The sequence below is a fragment of the Maylandia zebra genome, linkage group LG17 (assembly GCF_041146795.1).
Source record: "Maylandia zebra isolate NMK-2024a linkage group LG17, Mzebra_GT3a, whole genome shotgun sequence".
In the NCBI taxonomy this organism is placed as follows: Eukaryota; Metazoa; Chordata; class Actinopteri; order Cichliformes; family Cichlidae; genus Maylandia; species Maylandia zebra.
Genome location: NC_135183.1, coordinates 15,576,377 through 15,598,254, shown reverse-complemented (window position 1 = coordinate 15,598,254; position 21,878 = coordinate 15,576,377). Strand labels below are relative to the sequence as shown.

The window sequence follows — 21,878 nt, the reverse complement described above, 5'->3', positions numbered from 1 at the left end:
ATAGAAAAATAGTAAGGAGCAAAATATTAGAGAGACGTGGTAAAAGAGAAAAGATGACTGAATATATATGTATCTATAAATATAAATATATGTACACTAGTGATTAAATAAGAAAATCTTGAAAAGAAATATGACGGGAGGGCAGATGGGATATTGTACAGGAATGAGCAGCAGAAAATTACAGTATTGTACTTTTTAAATATAAATAGCAATAACAATAAAGTGGAGTGACCAGTGCAGATTAAACAGAGTACTTGTGAAGCTGCAAGTAGCTTCTGAGTGCGTCCTGTGCACTGTGTTGTATGTGTTTGAGTGTTGTGGTTGAGGTGTCGTATGGCTTGGTGGTAAAAACTGTTTTTAAGTCTTGTAGTCCGAGCAGACAGACTCCTGTAACGTCTGCCAGATGGTAACAAGGAGAACAGCTGATGTGCTGGGTGGCTGTGGTCCTTGATGATGCTGTGTGCTTTACGGAGGCATCGCTGGAGATAAATGTCCTGAATGGCAGGAAGCCTCGTGCCAGTGATGTGCTCTGCTGCCTTCACCACCCTCTGTAGTGATTTACGGCTGCTGGCAGAGCAGCTTCCGTACCAAACTGTGATGCAGCTCGTCAGCAAGCTCTCAATTGCACACCTGTAAAAATTTGAGGTGATGTTGGCGTTCATGCCAAACTTCCTCAGCCTCCTCAGGAAATAAAGCCGCTGGCGAGCTTTCCTGATAGCAGTGTCTGTGTGAAGGGTCCAGGAGAAGTCCTCTGTGATGTTGACTCCAAGGAACTTGAAGCTTCTGACCCTTTCAACCTTGACACCGTTGATGTGGCTGGGCTGGTGTTCTCTGACTGGTTGTTTCCGGTAGTCCACTATCATCTCTCTAGTTTTGCTGATGTTGAGAGTCAGGTTATTTTCCAGACACCACTCGTACAGTGCCATCACCTCCTCTCTATAGGCCGTCTCATCATTGTCTGTGATGAGGCCGATGATGGTTGTGTCATCCGCAAACTTGATGATGATGTTGGAGTCGTGTTTAGCAACACAGTCGTGTGTGAACAGGAAATATAGGAGGGGGCTAAGCACACAACCCTGTGGCGTACCTGTGTTTAGGATGAGTGATGAGGAGGTGTGCTTACCAACTTTCACCACCTGGGGCCTGTTTGTGAGGAAGCTTAGAATCCATCTGCAGATTGGTGTTCCCAGCCCAAGGTCGACGAGCTTCGTGGCAAGTTTTGAGGGGATGATGGTGTGAAATGCCGAGCTGTAGTCGATGAAGAGCATCCTTGCATATGTATTCCCTTTCTCCAGGTGAGTGAGGGTGGTGTGCGTTGCCAGGGCGATGGCATCCTCTGTGGCTCTGTTTGTCTGATAGGCAAACTGAAGAGGGTCCAGTGTGTCAGGGAGGAAGGAGCAGATGTGACTTTTGACCAGCCGCTCCAGGCACTTCATGATGACGGATGTCAGTGCAACAGGACGGTAGTCATTCAGACAGGAGACCACGGGAACGGGAATGATGGTGGATGCTTTGAGGGACGTGGGGACCACTGACTGCCTCAGGGAGAGGTTGAAGATGTTGGTGAACACCTCTGCCAGCTCGTCTGCACACACTCTGAGTAGCCGGCCTGGGATGCCGTCCGGTCCCGGAGCTTTGTAAGGATTGACCTTTTTAAAGGTCCATCTCACAGCTTCTGTTTTCAGAGTTAAAGTTGCAGCCTCACTGTCCTCCTGAGGGTAGAGGATTCTGACGCAGACAACAGATCTGTTGTCTGCGTCAAAACAAGCATAGAAGTTGTTAAGCTCGTCTGCAAGAGATGCAGTGGGCTGAACACTGACTGTGTTGTCCTTCTTGTAGTCAGTGATGCAGCGCGCCCTTCATTGCAATGTATAGAAGGTATCTGCTGAGCCAGCAGCTGATACAGGCTGCCTAAGCAAATCCTATTCTTATGCATAACAACTGTCCAGAATCTGTTCATGACCCTGCCTCTTGATAAAAATACTGATAAAATATATGAATTCATTATTATTTAATTATACTACTGACTAGCTAGTATCGTTTTGGTGAATAACAGGATTTTCCTACATGCTAATCTTAAATATAATAATCCAAATAAGTGCATCACAAGCTTTAGGGCCAGATTTAATAAACAGGGCAAATTAGCATCTGAGCACAATACCCAAATAGGTTAGTTTTAGTTAATAGATTTAGTTGTTAGTTTTGATGAATTAGCAGTAAATTGCACAAATGTACTAACACAAATGTTAGTACATTAGTTTACATACTTGATTTAAATATTCTCCTCACAGAAATAGATATACAACATAGTCAGTCGCATAAAAATCCCGCCTCTTGCATTCAATTATGTCACTGTGCTCTCTTCATAATTACCAACAATATTTTTTTAAATGCCAAAAACCCGTTTGTGATGGTGCAATGTATTAGTAAACCTGGCCCTAATCTGTTCAGCAGCATGACTGTAAATAGGAAAGTCGATATGGTAGTCTTACCTCCTTCCATGTCATCAGTCCAGTTCCTGGAGCTGCTGGCTGGTGAGGAAGGTGAATGGTAATACTCCCCACCTGGACTATCAGCCTCTTCCTCTATAGAGCCAGACTTATGACGTTTACTCCTGAAGACACATAGAGAGATGCTCACACATTTAGGATCCTGGTTTCACTGAGCACCATGTGAGGAGATCAAGCATAGTCCAGTGTTAAAATGCATAAGGTAAGATTACTGTGAGGCCATAAGGACCTGTGTGTGGGCTGAAGTCAACTTGCTTTTTAGCAGCATTACTGTTTCCCGTTTCATTCAGAGACCCAAATCATTTACAATCCAACCCTGGCAGCCCATTTTCATTTAACCATTTCTGGGCCTTTCTGGCCTTTGCTGCATGTCTTCCCCCCCCCCTCTCTCTCTGCTTTCCTGTCAGTCTCAACTGTCACTATTAAATATTATTAATATTATTAAATAAAGCCAAAAAAGGGCAAGAATCAAAAAAACATTTCTGTAAACTATTGTGTACTGTTATCATGTCAGATAAATTCTGTAAAGAATAAGTGGTGTTTCTTACTTTTCCAACCATATACTGATTTTAGTCCGCACAATAACACACTGCACACTTAATGTTCCTCCTAAGTGCAATTGATTTTCCAATGAATACTTGTTGCAAACTTAAGATGCCTAGTGAATAAAAACATTCAACTGGACACATTCTTTCATCTCCTGCTGAATTTGCAAGTCTGCCCACTTAGAAAGAAATGAACGGTTTCTCGTTTTTATGACAGTTTTGTTCTGATGGAGAGCGACAGAACGTCAAACAGGAAAACACATTAAATAAAAGTTCTGAACGGATTTTCACGTCATTGTGAAAAAAGTATTTGATTCTCAAGAACAACATGACTTAGTACTTAGTGGATGAGTAAACCAGCAAGAATGGTAAATTGTCTGATTCTTATATAGCACGTGTCTACTCTTCCAGAGCACTCAGAGCGCTTTATACAAAATGCTACATTCACCCAATCGTACAAGCACTTTCTTCTATGCTTTTAAGTGCTTACTAACTAACGTTCACACACATTCATGCTCCGATGGATGCAAGAGCAACTTTGTCCAAGGACATTTGGCATGCCCACTGGGGTGAGTCAGGGATCGAAGCACCAACTGTCTTATCAGGAGATACCTCCTGAGCTACTTCTTACTGCTACATGCAGGAAGAAGTTTCTTGTATTTGGTTACCAGGTTTACACACATCTCAGGAGGGATTTCGGCCTACTCCTCTTCACACACTCTCTCTAAATCCTTTAGGTTTCTTGGCTGTTGCTTAGAAACTGGAAGCTTTAGCTTTCACCACCTTAATGTGCTTCATCTCATCAACATCCTGGCTGAGAGAAGGAGGTTCTCATCCAAGATTTTATTGTGAAATCATCTTTAGCAGAAAAACAGGCCAAACTATGATGTTTCCAACTCTGTGTTTGATTGTGCGGATGATGTTCTTTGAGTCACATTCAACCTTTTTCTGCCTCCAAACATGGCGGGCGGAGCTGATGTCAAAGAGGTCAAATCTGGTTTCATCTGACTGCAGCATTTTCTTCCAATCCTTCTTTGTAAGTGAGCAAACTTGCAAATTGTGCAGATATGTGTGTGTGATATGGCCGGGGAAATCAAAAGTTTGCCACAGACGTGTGTTTACCAGGCCGACTGAATGAAAAGCTGACTAATTCTTCACTGTGACAAAGAAGAAATTCTGCCAGTCTTTCCTGTGGTAGTTGCTCATTTATTACTGCCTAACATTAACCCTTCAGCACAGATACAGGCTTGTCTGAGCTTTATCTTATTTTTGGCACAAATGTACTATAGAAAGTTTATTTTTGTATTGGGGTCAATGACTAAAGGTGTTTCTGTACCTACAGTGAAAAAAGTAAGAAAATAGTAAGAGAGCAAAGAGCAAAACACGGCCTTAAAGAAAGAGACTTTTGCTTGAATAAATTCTTAAAGCTACTTTATCCTATTAAATGTGATTTAAATGAGCAATTCAGAAAACTGCTCTCCAATAAAACAAAGGCTGAAGTGTTAGAAAGGTTAAACAAGGACAGGGAAACTAAAGCAGCAGTGGGCTAAACAAGATGATCACTGAGGTATTTTTCTCAGGGGTATCCTGCCATACCTCACAGCACTGTTTACATGAATCTTACTGCAAACAGACATCAGAGCCTACAGTAACTGCAGTCAGGGGATGAGTCTCTGTACCATTTCTTGGCTGCTCAGCCTTCCCAGTGAATCCGTTTTAAAATAGACAGGATTATTGGACAAATGGATTCCCTACTTCCATCTTTTTTCCAAAGAATTAAAAAGGTAAACCTCAAAAACCTACAACTCTCACACATCACTTGTCATCACTTACACTTTTACAGTGTAAGTGTAAACCTCTACCTTGCAGAAGTGCAATTGCTCTAAATATTTATCAGCCACCTTCTATTCAAAAGTTTTTAAAGTTGAAAAGACTTATATTTCAGCAAGTCGGTCCAATCTTTTTGATAATATTTCTGAAAATTTTCAGTCGGCTTTCAGTGCCCAGCCTTACCTGCAGGCATACATAAATGTACAGTACAGTACAGTATATGTGCAGTATATAGGCATCATCCTTTATATGTCAAAAAATCTGACTGAGCAGCTTTAGGCATAGACCCATCTTATGCTCTCAGAGTACATGCCTCCTGGTTGTCCCTTTATTATCTTTCTATGTATTTGTTTTCGTTCTCCTATATTTTAATGTGCACTTGCATTTTGCCTTTTATGTGCTTGAACATTCACCAGAAATTGAAGTCTCCATTTACAACCCTGTTTGTGTGTGCATGTTTAGGCATCTTTGTGAGGACAGAAAATTGTACAGTCCCTTATGGGGACAAAATGCAAACCCGCAGGTTTGAAGACATTTTTGAGGCTCAAAATGTGGTTTAAGTATCAGTGTTACAATTATGTTTAGGCATTCATTTTTCATGGTTAGGGCAAGCGGCTAGGGAAAGCATTATGTCAATTAGATGTGCTCAGTAAGACATGAAAACTAGTGTGTGTGTGTGTGTGTGTGTGTGTGTGTGTGTGTGTGTGTGTGTGTGTGTGTGTGTGTGTGTGTGTGTGTGTGTGTGTGTGTGTGTGTGTGTGTAAAAATACCCGCTGGATGAGGTGCTGGCCAGTGATCGTCTGAGACTGACTGGCTGGTTAACAGACTGGTTGAGATCATAGGCCAGATGACCCTGGAGCTCCCCCACAGAGAAACCAGGCCCTACTCCTGTTACAACGGGAGCTACATGGGAAAAAGACAGATTATGAGTTACGCACTTAAAACAGAATATCAGGTACACAAAGTGTGTGGCAAAGCCCAATACTGTGCTAATTGACTAGTCTTTAATTTCCTATCTAGATTTCATTATATCTACTCACAAAGCAGCAAGGAAAGCTTTGTTAATCATGTACATGTAATTCACTGACTTTCACAGTCAACACTTAAGATTTTGCTATGGCCTCCCCCACTTAGTTCAGATCACCAGTCATACCAGATCAGTTTACTTTTAAAGGTCACAAATAAAAACAAAACAAAACAAAAGGCTGTAAATGTTTTCTGTTTGAATATTTTACATGGTTAATAAAAGTGGTTTGATTCCATATGTTTAGAAATTCAATTTAGAGGAAATGACTTGAGTTGTTCTGTGGGTCCACTTTTATCCTGAGATCAAACTATCCTGATAGGATTGATGTACTCCACCATGACATGTTCTCCACCCCCAGGAGACAAAGGCGCTATAAACAGCTAAATGAGGGTGAAAATCGGATATGGATATCCTGTTGTTACCATATCTTACCAAAAAATAAGGCCAACAAATTAGAAATGCTGTGCTTTTCTACTTTACTTGAGCACTCAAAGCACTTCATACAGCATATCTCACTCACCCTTCTACATATAAGTGCTTCCTATTGAACATTCACACTCTGAGGAATGCATCAGAAAGCAACCTGGGGTTCAGTACCTTGCCCAAGGACATTTGGTATACAGACTGGAGCAGTCAGGGTTCAAACCACCAACCTTCTGATTAATAAACTGCACTGCTGCCTCAATTGACATCATAAAAACAACTTGAAATTGCACTTGCATTTTGTTCTTATATTCTCAAACTAGTCCAAGAATAATATGCCCTTCAACATTTTTCAAATTCAAATATTTAAACCAAATCTGTCAAGACAGAGCTAAAGAAGGGTTGGTGTTACAATGACAATACTAGCCTCTGTAAGAACACTGCCAAAGGTAGCGTAGCTGTGTAAAGGTAAACATAATGGTAAAGCAGGCTTACTTCTCGAGACCTGAACAAGCTCAGTAACACTAAAAACTCCTGATGTTACAAAACTCTCCTGGAACTCTGGACCATCTGCAAAAATAAAACAGCAGCAGTTACACACTAAGAAAATAGATAAACTAAGGTAGTATTTATATAATTACACTTTGGATCTTGATGTTTAATTGCCTAAATAGCTTATTTGGTCTTTGCAGTCCAAAGCAAAAATATAACTGATAGATTGGGTAGTTTTCTTAATTTATACAGGTCCATGTTTCCGCTTGTAATAAATATTAATAACAGCATTTAAAACTTGTAAATACAAGGCACAGCTCAGAATACTGCAGTCTTTGTTGTTACTTTGTGTCTAAGAAGTCAACCCATGCGCTAGCAAATTAGACTGTTTATGTACAAGATATTTATTTTATCTGATATTACCTGATAGAGACATATAGAGATATGTAAACAGATTAAAGAAAAATAAAGAAATATACTTTACATTACCCATGGTGGCAGTTCGACTGTCCTCCTGATCAGAACCCACACCAGTGCGACTGGGACTGCTGCTCTGCTCGGCCTCTGAAAGGAGAGAGCGAGAGTGAGACAGTGTTTGTGGATGAGGCAGAGAACAGAACAAGATTTCAGCAATTTCAACAAGCAAAGTATGTCAGCCAATATATTCTTTCTTATAGGAAAATATAAGAACAAGCATATTTAAATATTGTTAGCTCCATCCTCAAAAAAGTTTAAAGATGCAGTAAAAACACAGAATGGATATGTATTGCATATTGTTTTTTGTTGTTTGTTTGTTTGTTCTTAACTGACATGCTCATCCAAAACCAGCAGAGGGCATATTTTAACATACTAACTGCATATTTTGTGACTGAAAACCATTTTCATGGCAGATTTTCTTGATTTGTTCAATGTGTTAAATAAGATCACTCATGTTCATTTTCTATTTAGCAACACAACAATTTTATTCAAATACACCAGGCAAACAGGCATGTGATCACCATCCACCTTTTATAACCTGTTTATTAATGAAAGTCACCATTTTGCATTGTTATTCATACATTAAATCTTTAATTTATTCTAACTCAATTATCATAATTATTTTCTTAACATTAGAAAGTGCAGCATTTGTCCTAAATTATAGTACAACATAAAAAAGTCTCTTAAGACTTGCAGAATATATCTATTTAATGTTAAATGTTAATTTAAGGGTTTTTTTTCCCATTTGGGGACTAATGTTAAATTTCACACCAGTACAGGTTCTGACAATGATTAACGTGTGTTTGCATTTAACACAAATTATTCGACATCTGTGGCTAACAGATGAACACTGTTCTGACACTAATACCAAACTAACACATAGAGAATACAGAACGGCATTTTAAAGTGAGGAAAGTTAAACTTTCCAGGATATCCTGAAATCATAAGAACAAATTTTGATATAATAGAAATGTAGAACAGAGAATCTTGAAAGAAAGAAGTTTTTTTTTCTTCTTTACAACAAGATGCACGATGCATCGTCACCATGTAGCAATCTCATATTTTATCTAATATTACCAGAGGTCTACTATATTTAAATGTATACATGAAAGTCAGCATGAACAGCAATGTTGAAGTATGTAGTATGTAGTGCATACCTCTCTCTTGCACATAGTAAGCAAGGTAGAGGTCGAGCTCCTTGACAGAGACAGAGATGTGTCGAGGCTGGACACAGAGGACTGGATTGGAGCACTGGCCTCCTTTCACCAGCCGTTCACCATCTGTGCTTTCCAGTGGGATTCCTTTAAAAAGGATAACCATCACCAGGTCTAATCTCCACACCTTGGAAAAACAAAGCAAAAAAACCCCACTTATGTCTGACTAAAAACATGAGTCTCACTTTTGCTATGTTTAGTGTGAAACTGGTCCCCTGAATGGGCCAAGCATCCATCCTTTTCCTTGACCGCTTAAGACACAGAGTTACGGACTATCAGAGACTGACAGGCAGGGTACATACAGAGCCCCATTTTATCACAGGGCGAACAGATTCAGAATTGTAACCAATTTAGATTCACTAATTAACCTTGCAAGCATGTCTTTGGATTGTGTAAGGAAATGGAAATGAACCCACCCACCACTTTAATCCCACTAAACATCTTGTTCTGATATATGGTATAAAAACTGTACATTTAACAGTATTCCCTGAAAACCCTCTTTTGTATGATCACAATGGACAACTGTACCCTCAAACACACAATAATAACATGGACTGAACCACCACTCACAACCACTAGCACTTTATATAGCCTCTGTAGGAATTATATCTCACTTATCTTAACTGCACTACTGTATAGCTCTGTGTAAATAATCATTCTGTACATTCGATAATTTTTAATCCTACAACTGTTTACAACTTGCATAGTTCCCATTTCTGTATAGCTGTATATCTCAGATTTCTGTAAAGTTATTTATTTCATATTCTGTATAGTTTTTCATATTTATATCCTGTTCATAGCCTGTTCATAGCTTGTACTCACTACAGCCTGTACATACTTATAGTTATAGAATATTCACAACATACTTCATACCGTGTACATTATAACATACCATAATAGACCCATTTCTGTAATGTACTCACATATCTATATTATTGCTAATATATATTGTAATATATCTATATCACTAAAGCACTTCTGGATGGATGCAAACTGCATTTCGTTGCCCTGTACCTGTGCATGTGCAATGACAATAAAGTTGAATTCTATGCTATTCTATTCTATTCTATCACAAAGATAAATGTGTACACACGGGCGATGCAATTCATTACAATATAAAAATAAACAGAAAAAGCTGTAACTAAATTTAAGGACGTACGGGGAGAGGTGGAACAGAGGGTTCAGGGGCACGGACAGTATGGTGATGGTATATTTATAAGACAGTTTCTTAACTAAAAATCAGAAATCTTTAAAAAGTAGAAAGGTTATAATATTTAACCACCAATTTTCAGCTGCTGTGAGTTGTTTGACCTCCTTTAATTAGGCAAGGCAAGTTTATTTATATAGCACAATTCAACAGCAAGGTGATTCAAAGTGCTTTACAGAGACACATAAAACAAACCTCCCTGTCTAAGTCTGGTTCTGCTGAAGGTCACTTTTGTTAGTTCATATATTTTTCTTGCTAGCCTCATGTTTGATGTAAAATCATGAAAAACAAAAACCTGATACAACCTTGCATTGTCACAAAAACCTTTTTAATGAAAAAGTCATGGAAAATAGCATTCATAAGACAAGGAAAATCAGCTGTTAAACCCACTCACAGCAGCGATTGTGCAGTTCAGGCAGAAACAAGCCGGCTACAAGTACAAACAGTAGGTAAATAAACTTACCTTCGACGGCAAAGTTGATGTCACTGCTAGTCTGAGTTAGACTGAGTTAGTTTAATTAATTAAAAACTGCCTGATATTTCACATCTTTGACAGCAATTTTAGTCTGGGGTTAGAAAAACTATCTGCATTTCTATCTCTCCAGCCAAAAGAAAATACAAACCAACTTTTTAATTTACCTTGTCAGCTTGTCGGAGACAGTCTATGCGTCTCATTTTGCCTTTCTGGTCAGGGTTTGATAAGACACAACATGCAGCTTTCTTCCCGGTGATTGATAGGACAAAGTCTTCCCTGCATTCAGGTCTAATATCCTTTCTTAGCTTAGCCAAAAGACGACTGGCCCACTTCTGTTTCACCTAGGAACAGAATAAGAAACAGAAACTCTAACTGAACAAGTCAGCTTTGTTCTAGCATATTCTTAGTGTAATTGGGGAAGATGCAATATAATATGGGTATGATATAAAACATTGATTGCTAAATATAAAAATCAGACTACTGTAATTCATTATTATCAGGGTGTCCTAAAAACTCCCCAAACTCCCCACTGTCACCAGTAAGTGCTTGCTCATAGGGGGTCGTCTGATTGTTGTGATTTTTGTTTTCTGTTTTCTTTGTGTTATTGCAGGGTCTTTACCTTACAATATAAAGCACCTTGAGGCAACTGTTGTGTGATTTGGAATTAAAATTATTAGAATTTAAAAAGTTAAAAAAAAACTTTTTAAAATAAAAAAAAAGTAATGCTTATTTCAGTTATCCAATATACTTATACCACCTCTGCCTTCTCCCCAAGTAGTTCATCTTTGACAGCTCTCTCTTCTTCTTTAGTCATCCTCTTCTCATGTTTTTTGAAGTACTTCCTTTTCCTGGCCTGGAGGTTAAACCACGTGTAGGCAAAGGCACGAACCTGGGGTAGCAGAGCCTCAATGAACGGATGGAACTCATCCTGGATGATAGAGACACACAGTACAGACTCAGCAATCAGTAACTAAACCACTAAAACTCAAACACAAAGAGTAGGACATGTAGCTTTGGATACTAACGATATACTGGTAACGAAACCCTTAACAATGAATCTGCTTCTTGAATATTTTGCCTACATGGTTTAGATTTGACTTGTGCATCAGCAGCAAGACAGAACACTGACATTTTACACATCTGGATAAGACGCACATACTAACAGTCTCTATGATATATAAGCTAATTTTATATGAAAAAATAAGGAATATGGTTTTCTGAGAAATTAAGTGTATCAGATCCAGACATATAAAACGTGCTATTAAAACGTTTAGAGATCCTCTTTCACATTAACAGAATGTAGCATTTGGGTACATTGCAACAGTCAGCCTACAGCAATATCCCAGAGCACAAGCAGCACACTTCACAGTAGAAGACTGCACTCTTCAAGTCATGTCAGTACCAGTACCAGATGACCAAGCCTATAGGTCTGATTCTTCTTTAATAGCCTTACTGCTTTCTTTTCAATGTATCAGAGAGCAGTAATTATGTTTTTTTAAAGGTAAAAAAATAGATGTTTTCAGGAACAATGTAGCTGTTCCAAATCTTGATACAGTGGAAAAACAGGGTCAAAAAAGAGCATGCATGAGACTTGTGTGAAACAGCTCCACTGTTTTGAATGTAATCAGAATAAAAATAATTAACAAAAATAAAAATGAATAAAAATAATGGGACACCGTGTGTCATTGTAACAGTGTATTTATGGCAATTTAAAAAAAAGCATAATAGCTCCACTTCAATTTAAATACTTAGAAAAACAATGTTTTCCATATCTACACATTTCAAAGCGATTCACTCTAAACTAATACAGACTTGTAGGGGTAACCATGTAACTCTTGGAAGGCACACAATGGTAAAAGTGGCCATTCATTCCAAATTTCTCTTTGATATTTGGGCTGACTGGGGCCCGATGAATGTAAAAACAAAGAATTACCAGATTTTTTTTTTTACCTGATTTTTGTTTCTAAGAGAAATGAGAGCCACATATGAGGATATTCATTTAAAATTTCAATAGAACAGTAGCAGTATAATGTCCTCGTAAGTGGATACCAGGCCCTTGTAGAGCTAAATTGAGTATTTTGGTCTAAATAACCCAAATGTCCACATATGTGGACGCCAGGTCCTAGGAGGTTAAATAAAAATTATAAATTGAGTTTCAGATCATTGAGTGAAAAAAGCATTTTTTCCCTTACAACCTAGCCAGACAAAGATTGTCTGTGTGCCACATGCAGTCAATTAAATTTTACTTATATAGCGCAAAATAACAACAACACTTGCCTCAAAGTGCTTTATACTGTAAGATAACGACCCTACAATAATACAAGAAAAAGAGAGAAAACCCCCAACAAGCTCCTTGTGGGAAAGAAAAACTCCCTTTAAACAGGAAGAAACCTTCAGCAGAAACAGCCTCAGGGATCTGACAGTGAGCAGATGAAGACAGGACAAAAACATGCGATGAAAGAGAGCCAGATATTACTAATAACTAATAATTAAATGCAGAGAGGTGTATGAACACACAGTGAGTGAAAAAAAGGTGACTGAAGAAGAAAAACTCAATTATTCATGGAAGCCCTCAGCAGCCTACATCTATTGCAGCATAACTACGGGAGGACTCAAGAGTCACCTGAACTATATCATTTAGCAAAAAGGAAAGTTTGAAGCCTGATCTTAAAAGTAGAGATAGTGTCTGTCTCCCAAATCCAAACTGGGAGCTGGTTCCAAAGAAGAGGTGCCTGAAAGCTGAAGGCTCTGCCTCCCATTCTACTTTTAAATACTCTAGGAACAAGTAAGCCTTCAGTCTATGAGAGAAGTGCTCTAAAGGGGTGATACGGTACTATAAGGTTTTTAAGATAAGATAAGGCCTGATTATTCAAGACCTTGTATCAATAACAGACAGTCCTAGTTTCAACTCATTATGTGAATAAAGCACACGTGTCCACAGAATCAATTTCTTCCATTCCAAACGATCCACCACTATGAGCAAGACAAGGGCTGTCAAAGGACATCAGGAAGAAAACTGTTGATGTGCACAAGGCTGGAATGAGCTACAAGAAACGTGGTGAAAAGATGACAGCTGCTAGTGCAATTCTTTGAAAATTGAAAAAATATCAAATCACTCAATTTGGAGTTTCATGGAAGATCTGGCCTCATGGGTGAGGATGATCATCAGGCATGGAAGAAAGCACTGCAGTCAGATAAAACCAAAATCGAACTTTCTGACCTTAACGTGACCCGCCACTTTTAGAGGAAGAGAAATGCTAAGCATGACCCGAGGAACACTAACCATTTTTGTGCTAAGAGTACGAGAAGACCAGTGGGAGAGACCTTTGAACAGGACCATGTACTATAGATTGTCGGACGAGAACCTTCTTCCCTCAGCCAGAACAGTTAAGGTCATGGACCAGTCTTGACAATGACCAAAAACACACAAAAGGCTAAAGATGAAGCACACTAAAGTCATACCTCGGCCAGGCATAGCCTGTCTCTACACCTCAGTCCTATAGAAAATCTGTGGAGGAAGCTGAAGTTTCAAATTTCCAAGCAGCAGCCAAGAAACCTGAAAGATTTAGAGAGATTCTATAAAGTGGAGTCAGTTAAAATCCCTCCTAGGATGTCTGTAAACCTGGTGACCAATTACAAGAAACTTCGTACTGGTGTCTTTGCCAGCAACGTCTCAACCAAGTACTCAGTGAGTATTAGGCCTTTATAACTATACAGCATCAACAATATGGTCAGATCTTGGGGGTCCAGGGCTGGCAGCAAGGTCACTGCGTCCACCCAGCTGAATTCTGCTGATACATTAATTCCTACAATTTGATCATAAAAGACTTAAACACCACCACTGCCAATAAGTTACTGCAGTGCAAGCTCAGTTTAATTGTCTAATTCACAGTAGTTTAGTCCAATCGTAGTAACCAGCATGACTGAGGAGAACACTAAGCAGTTGACCCTAATGTGCACAGTTTGCACAGTACCAGCATGTCTCTTTGAAACTAAAAAGAGGTCATTTAATCTGGTGCGGCTCATTTCAAAGCATGACACCAATCAAAACATTTTTTTTAAAAAGGGAATATGTTGAGGATTTTGTGCGCTCACAAAGAGCTGTGTTGTGATTTAATTGATTTACTTCAGTACTTAGAGAAAATGTCTTTGTTGTCTGCCTCCTGCTTTGCCTATAAGGCAGATATTTTTGCACTTTTATAACTGAGTCTACATTTCACCTTGACTGTAGTTTGTATAAATCATTTTATCCTTTTTTTGCCTTTTTTGTATAGCAAAGTGACTTGATACCAAGGTATCATGTCTGTGAAAGTTCTCAGTGATACCTTGATACCAAGGCTTTCCTACATTCCTACCACAGTTGGTTCACATGGTCTTCTAGCGAGCCAAATGGTTTGCTGTAGTTAATCCAGTTTGCTCAAAGACAACACAAAGTTGCAAAGTTATTGCTATTATTAAATTCAAATTTATTGTTAGGTCCATGGGATTTTGGACACATTCAAGCTCACATTAATTTGACAAAAGTTACATTATTCCATGTCCATGTAAGTTCTCAATCATCCAGGTCATGGTAATCTAAGGAGTTTGGAAAGAATGGCGACTGGACTTTAAGTTTCTTGAAGACGTTTCACCTCCCATCTAAGAAGCTTCTTCAGTTCTAAAACCAAATGGTGCCGAGTCACAGGTATTTAAAACCTAGTGGGAGTTTCCCTTAAGAGGGTCATTAGACCAACTATTGATCACATGAGTCAAGGTGTCAAAAAGGGTGTGGGTTATTATTAGCAGAGGTTTCAGGTGAAACCATTGTGAGAACTTGTGAGATGTGAGTGGCGCCTGAGAAGGGATCTCAAAACTGGATTGTAGGTGGCAGACAGTTTGTGTCCTTAGCCACCCCCTCTGTTCAAGGATGGTCGTTCACAGTGGACAGAGATGGCTTCTTTCACTCCTCTTTCAAACCGACTGTCTCCTCTATCCAAAATGTGAACATTGGCATCCTCGAATAAGTGACCTTTAACCTTTAGATGCAGGTGTAAAGCTCAGTCTTGTCCTGCCAAGGTGGCTCTTCTATGTTTTGCCATGCGTGTATGGAGTGGCTGTTTGGTTTCTCCTCACTGTACTGCAGTTTTGTCCTCAGGATGAACCAGTTTTTGTATGAAGTAGCTTAGGAGGTCATGCTTGTAGAAAATTCTCCTGAGTTTCTCTGATAAACCTGCTACATAAGGGATGACCATGTTGTTCTGTTTGTCCTTCTGATTCTCCCTAGTTGGTGTGCGACCTTCTTCCCAGTTCATCTTTGCTGATTTGATGAAAGTCCATTTAGGATAACCAAATGTTTTAAGAGCTTTCTTTACATGTGTGTTCTTTTCTTTCCCTTCTGCGCACAGCACAGTCCAGAAATGGCAAACTATGACCTTTGTCTCTTCCCTGGTGAACTTTATGTTTTTATCCACTGAGTTGATGCGAGCAGTGAAGGATTCAACTTCTTGGGCAGTGGCTTGGTGCTGTCCTTTTGAAAGAACCAAGAGCTTTACTTTCTACTTCCTCCATGTGAAGGTTGACTACAATGGATGACAGTGAGAAGCCCATGACACATCCATGTTTTTGTCTGTATAAACCCTTGTTGTATTTAAAATATGCTGTGGTAAGGCCGAGATCTAACAGTTTGCACATTTGTTTGGGGGTAAAGCCGGTTCTGTTTTCTAAGGAGCTGTCTTGCTGTAGTCATTTCCTGACAGTTTCCACTACCTCAGTTGTAGGTATGCAAGTAAAGAGTGAGACCACATCAAAGGACACTATGGTTTCATCCAGATCCAGTGTAAGTTTCTGGACCTTGTTGGTGAAGTCAGAGTTTCTGATGTGATGGATATTAAATTTGAAAGGCAGTTTTAAAATTATTATTGAATTGACAAACAAAACAAAAGTTATGTAAACCTACATGGCCCCATGCAAAATAATAATAATTACCCACTAAACCTAATAACTAGCTATGTCACCCTTGATAACAAAAACTGCAAATAAGCATTGCAATTACTCGCAATAACTCTTCCACATCACTATGGAAGAATTTGACCCACTCTTCTTCTGCAAAGACGAGTGGGTCAAGTGTTTTAATTCAGGCACATTAGACGGTTTTCCAGTACGAAAGGCCCGCTTAGGCTAATACCATCTCAATCTGATTTAAGCCTGGACTTTGACTAGGCCACTTTATTTTCACTCCATTTCATTTTGCTTTTTGAGCAACTTAGAAGTGAACTTGCTGGTGTGTGTGTTTTGGATCATTGTTCTGCTGCATAATTGTGCTTGACGATCAGGGCCTGAACTAATGGCTGTTCCTTCAAGATTTCCTTGTAGAGAGCAGAATTTACGGTTTCATCAAGTACAGCAAGTCGTTTAAGTCGTGAAGAAGCAAAGCAACCCCAGACCGACACACTACCACCACCATCTTTGACTGTTGGTATGATGTTCTTATGTAAATGTACTGTGTTAGTTGGATGCAGTTAGTTGACTAAACAAAAATGGGGTTAGTTTCCTTGGATGTTTTACCTTCAGGGTTGGATACTCTGAGCTTAATTAACAATTTCCATTTTATGTGTAGCATGATTGATGACATCACTACTATGCTGTCTACAACCTAGAATGACGAATTTGCAGTTTTCTAAATGATTTTGTTGTAAGCCCTACTGAACAGCTTATGATGTATTGTAATAATTTAACTTAATGTTGGCTGTTTGCAAGAAATAAAAATGAATTCATATTATGAGTTAAAAAAATTATAAAAACTTATTCCATCACTTAACCCAGCTGCCTTGGCAAACTCTAGGCTAATCTCCTACCTTCCTGTCATCTCAGAAATTCTTGAAACTATCTATAAAACTGAAAAACATGCTTACCGAGGCTGGATTATTGGAATTCGTTATTATAAGGCTGGAAAAGTTGTGTATTTCTTCATATTTCTCCAATAGTTGCATTGTTCCATAGTTTTACTGTTAAATCTGAAATTAAATTTGAAATCATTCTCCTCATATACAAGGTCTTGAATAATTAGATTGTATCTCATCTTAACGACGTCATAGTACCATATCACCCCATGAGAGCACTTCACTCTCGGACTGCAGGCTTACTTGTGGTTCCTAGAGTATTTAAAAGTAGAATGGGAGGCAGAGCCTTCAGCTTCGAGGACCCTCAGATAACCTCTATACTTGTAAGATTAGGCTTAAAACTTTCCTTTTTGTTAAAGCATATAGTTAGGGATACTGGGTGTGTTGCCATGATGCACTGAGTGTTTCTTCTTCTTTTGACACGCACTATTCGTTTTTAAGCCACTTTGTATTTAATCATTAGTTATTATTAATCTCTGGATCTCTTCCACACTGTATCTTTTGTCCTGTCTTCTTCCCCTTCCAACCGGCCATGGCAGTTGGCTGCTCTTCCCTGAGCAGGGTTCTGGCAGTAGTTTCTTACTCTTAAAAGGGAGATTTTTCTTCCCACTTTCACTAAGTGCTTGTTCATAGGGGGTTGTGTTACTGTTGGTGTTTTCTCTTTACTTTTGTAGGATCTTTACCTGGCAATACTAAGTACCTTTAGTACATAGCACTGTTTTTAGTGCTATGTAAATAAAATAAAACTGAATCTCTGTCTGATTTCCACACATAGCAGGCAGCATTAGACAGTGCAGCTTTATGGAAATATAGCATTTTTGAAGAGTTAAAAAAACCTCCTGCGTTTGTAGAGTGCATTGACTGGTCAGTAAAACTAGAAAGATGCTATGTAAAAAAGTATCACAATCCTTCCTGATTCCTTTTGTTTTTGCATATTTGTCACAGTCACATATTTCACATCATCAAACAAATTTGAATATTAGACAAAGATAACCTGAGTAAATAAAAATTTTCATTTATTAAACAAAAAAGTTATCCAAACCTGTGCTATACAAAAAAGTAATTGCCCCCTAAACCTAGTAAGTGGTTGTGGCAGCATTCAGAAGTGAACTAGCCTGAGTTTTAAGGCTTGAACTACTGGCCAGACATTCTCCTTCATGGATTTCTGGTAGAGAGCAGAATTTGCGGTTTCATCAACTGCAGCAAGCAGCAAAGCAACCAAAGGCCATAATACTACCATCACCATACCAACAGGCTTGTGCTGATATGAGGTTCTTTTTATGAAAGGCTGTTAGTTTTATGCCAAATAGTTTTCCAAAGGTCTTGGGGATCATCAAGGTTTTTGTCAAATGTGAGATGAGTCTTTGTGCTCTTTTTGGTCAGCAGTGGACTTCCCCTTGAAACTCTTCCATGCCATTTTTGTCAAGTCTCTTTCTTACTTACATTTCTTATCACGAAACCTGACCTTAACTGAGGTTATCTGTGATTAATCTTTTAATTTTTTTTTCTTTTTTCGGAAAGCTAAGTTCAATTTCACTAACCACACTCAGGGCTGATTCTTCCAGAAATGCTGAATCAATAAGTCACTTAAATAGAACCTTTCTGAAAAAGTGTAGTAGGCTAAAAGAGCTCAAATACCAACACATCATGGCACAATCTAAACAAACAGATGGGAAACGAAGTCCTTGACATCTAATAGTCTAGAAAGAGTTGCAAAGCCATTTCTAAAGATTGAACATGGAAAAAAACCACAAAAAACATCCTGCTGATCTCCAAGACCTTTGGGTAAATATTCTGTGGACTGATGGGACAAATGCTGAACTTCAGGGAAAGTTTGATTCCTATTACATCTGCCATAAAACTAACACGGCATTTCATAAAAACAACATCATACCGTGGTCAGACATGGTGTAGGTTTGTGCGCTGAAGCTCAACTGTGTTTGGGTTTTGCAGCAGGAGAATAATCCAAAACACATCAACAAGCCCACCTGTGAACAGCTCAAAAAAGATGAAAAAAATGAAGGTTTTGAAGTTGTCTAGTCAAAGTCCAGAATCAAACCTGATTACGATGCTTTGGGAGTTTAAACAGGACGTTCATACTGAAAAACCTTCGCACTCATTGCTTCAAAAGGTGCCACAACCAGTTATTAGATTTAGGACACAATTTGTCTTTCACACAAACCCAGATAGATTAGGATAACTCTGTTTGTTTAATAAATGAAATCCTTGTTTAAAAAATGCATTGTGTATTTACTCAAGTTATCTTTGATAATCTGGAAGATGCAAATGTGAAAAATATGGAAAACACTAAGAATCAGGAAGCAGCAATTAAAATACAATTTTTTAACTTTGTTGTTAAAAAGGGGTTTTTTCCAGAAATGACACCACTGATATGTAAACTACTCTTGTCCACAGATACTGGGAAAACACTTGAACACAGATACACACTTGCAGATGCACACACAAGTACATGTAGGCAGACAAATCTCAAAAAGTTACTGTAGAGAAACTGAAGTCTGTTAACCAGTAACTTCAATGCATTCCAGCTACAAACTCCATGTTAATTACAGCCCCTGATCAGCAGGTTTGCTGCAGTCTGCAGGATTTGTTTCAGCCTTCGCATATGTGCCTGCTTTTGATCAAGCACGAATTTATATTGCGACACTGTTTGATTGAAGATGTCAGTCACCAAACAGAGTTAGGGCACATATAACCAGGACTGTCAAATCAACAAAGGCTGTCTAGACTAAAGCTTCCTTTCAAAGTGGGAAAGCTTTCCTTTAACAGCTGAAGTGTAACAACTGTGGTGTAGTTTTACCTGAGACAGCGAGAGGGACGAAAACATCATTTTGACGAGATGGAGCTGAATCACAGCAGGCTGTGCGTTAACATAAACATTTAAATCCTCATAGCGTACTTATTTGTTTTTGGAGATATCTGTATGTTCTTCCATGTCGGGATTCAGTTAAGCAGCGATCCCTCTGGGCGGGAGAAAACGCTGCATTTCCTGGGCTGTTAAAATGGGCTTTTCCAAAGAATCCACATATGAGAGCGAACGACTGCTGTGTCAACTCCAGAAACGATCACACGCCAGAAAAGTTTCGGCCCCGGAAAAATGTCCCGCGGGGGGGAAAAAAGAAAGTTGTTCGGAAAATATGGCCAGAGGTTTAACGGAACATGGGAGTTGTGTCATTTAGAGAGGGAAGGAGATGAGGGGGCGAAGAATAAAAGACAGAGCGCTGAAATGACGTTGTGAATTCAGCCCATCCCAAACTATGAGCTTAAAGCTGCAGCTGCGCTCTCACTGCCCAGCTGCCCTATAACGCGCACAGCACTTTATCTCAATAACAGCTGCACCTCCGTCCTGCAGTCTTAAAAATCATGGATTCAAGGTGTTCAAAGTCCTGACCGACTGCATTCTAGTGAAATGGGAAGCATTAAAAACCTGACCAAGGTTTATATTATAATTGGATATCTCATCCACAAATCGGCACAATGGTTCCGCGATATACAGGCAAATGGTCAATTAGAGACACCAACACCGATAAGTGTCCTATTAATGTGTTAGTAATCCAACCACGTGCACCCAGAACCTTCTGCAACGTACCCCATCACCTTAATAGGTGTTCAGCAATATCATCAACAGGCACAGCATGTGTTTCACAGTATTTTCCTGCTTCTCAAACCATGTGAGTCATCCTGTCCTGTGGACACTTGGAAATATTTCATCACAGTAAAAGTGATTACTCAGAATAAGTTTGTTTGGCTTCACTCGACCCTCTAAGGTGACTGTTGACCAAACTTTCCAAACTGTGGCAGCAAGACTGAGTACTCTCAGGGTAGATAAACCTATTTCTGTTCCATTCGGCTTTAAATGTTGCACTGGTCTGCACATAGCACCTTTTAACCTTAGTGGTTAAACAAAGCACATTACAATGTTATTGTCCATTTTTCCACAATGAGACACAATAATGGTGGCAGAGCTGGCATGCAAGAGAATGGCATGTGATAGCATTGTTGTGCCTACAATTAAACTGTATCCCATATTTCCTGCAATTACTAAGTACTTTATATTGAATTGTATTGATAGTCATAATTATAAGTCAGGGTATTTACAAATGTTTTATATACACATTCAACCAACAATAAGTTCCACTTATAGCCTATAATCATACATTTGTACTTTCATGATATATTTGTATAACACGCATGTACTTCCTTTTCTACTCAGAATACTTACTTTTGATATTTAAATATAGTTAGCTCATAAGGACTGGTTTTATTCGTGTGGTACACAGTTTACAGTAGTCGTTTTCAACACTGGATTTACAAGATGTGAATACCTTCACATAAAGTCCCAAGACACAAGAGTCGTGTACTGTGTGAGCAGGGGCATGCCATCTCAGTCGGTTGAATAGGCTAAAGCTTTTCCTCAGGCAGACATTCCTCTGGGTCATGTACCGCATTTAGAGGGACTGATGAGGGGCAGCATCTGACTCTTTTCTACTCTTGAGCGGATTCTCGGATGTTTGCTCACTTTGCAAGTTGAACATGACTCTTTGAGTGTTTCCAACTGATGTGGTTCAGGAGGACTGCCTCCACTAACTGTATTTTTTCTCCCTCTTTCAGGCAGCTCTCTGACTGGGCTGTAAGCCGGGGCAGGAGGCCCTCTGTCGGCCTGTCATTCTAACTCAGCCCGCTGGCTCTAACTGCGGCCATTTTCTGCTGACTAACACAAATGCCCAGAAACATCCACACATCCACAGCCGAGAGGAGGAGGCGGAGGAGGAGGCTTGAGCT

The 21,878-nt window shown here is 39.2% G+C and overlaps 1 protein-coding gene across 3 annotated transcripts in view; it reads right to left on the bottom strand.

Moving 5' to 3' along the window:
• The window catches only part of nfic (nuclear factor I/C), a 48,251-nt gene that overhangs the window by 13,794 nt on the left and 12,579 nt on the right, over positions 1-21,878 (bottom strand). For 2 of the 3 annotated variants that reach the window (XM_076875885.1, XM_004569314.6), the window contains exons 2-8: positions 10,958-11,128; positions 10,365-10,541; positions 8,462-8,645; positions 7,317-7,391; positions 6,831-6,905; positions 5,656-5,788; positions 2,493-2,614 (exon numbers count right to left, since the gene is read on the bottom strand). In XM_076875885.1, the coding sequence (XP_076732000.1) occupies positions 2,493-2,614; positions 5,656-5,788; positions 6,831-6,905; positions 7,317-7,391; positions 8,462-8,645; positions 10,365-10,541; positions 10,958-11,128 (937 nt within the window). Of the gene's footprint in view, positions 1-2,492; positions 2,615-5,655; positions 5,789-6,830; positions 6,906-7,316; positions 7,392-8,461; positions 8,646-10,364; positions 10,542-10,957; positions 11,129-19,896; positions 20,302-21,878 lie in introns of those variants that run through there. The other variant, XM_004569315.5, reaches the window with a different exon arrangement.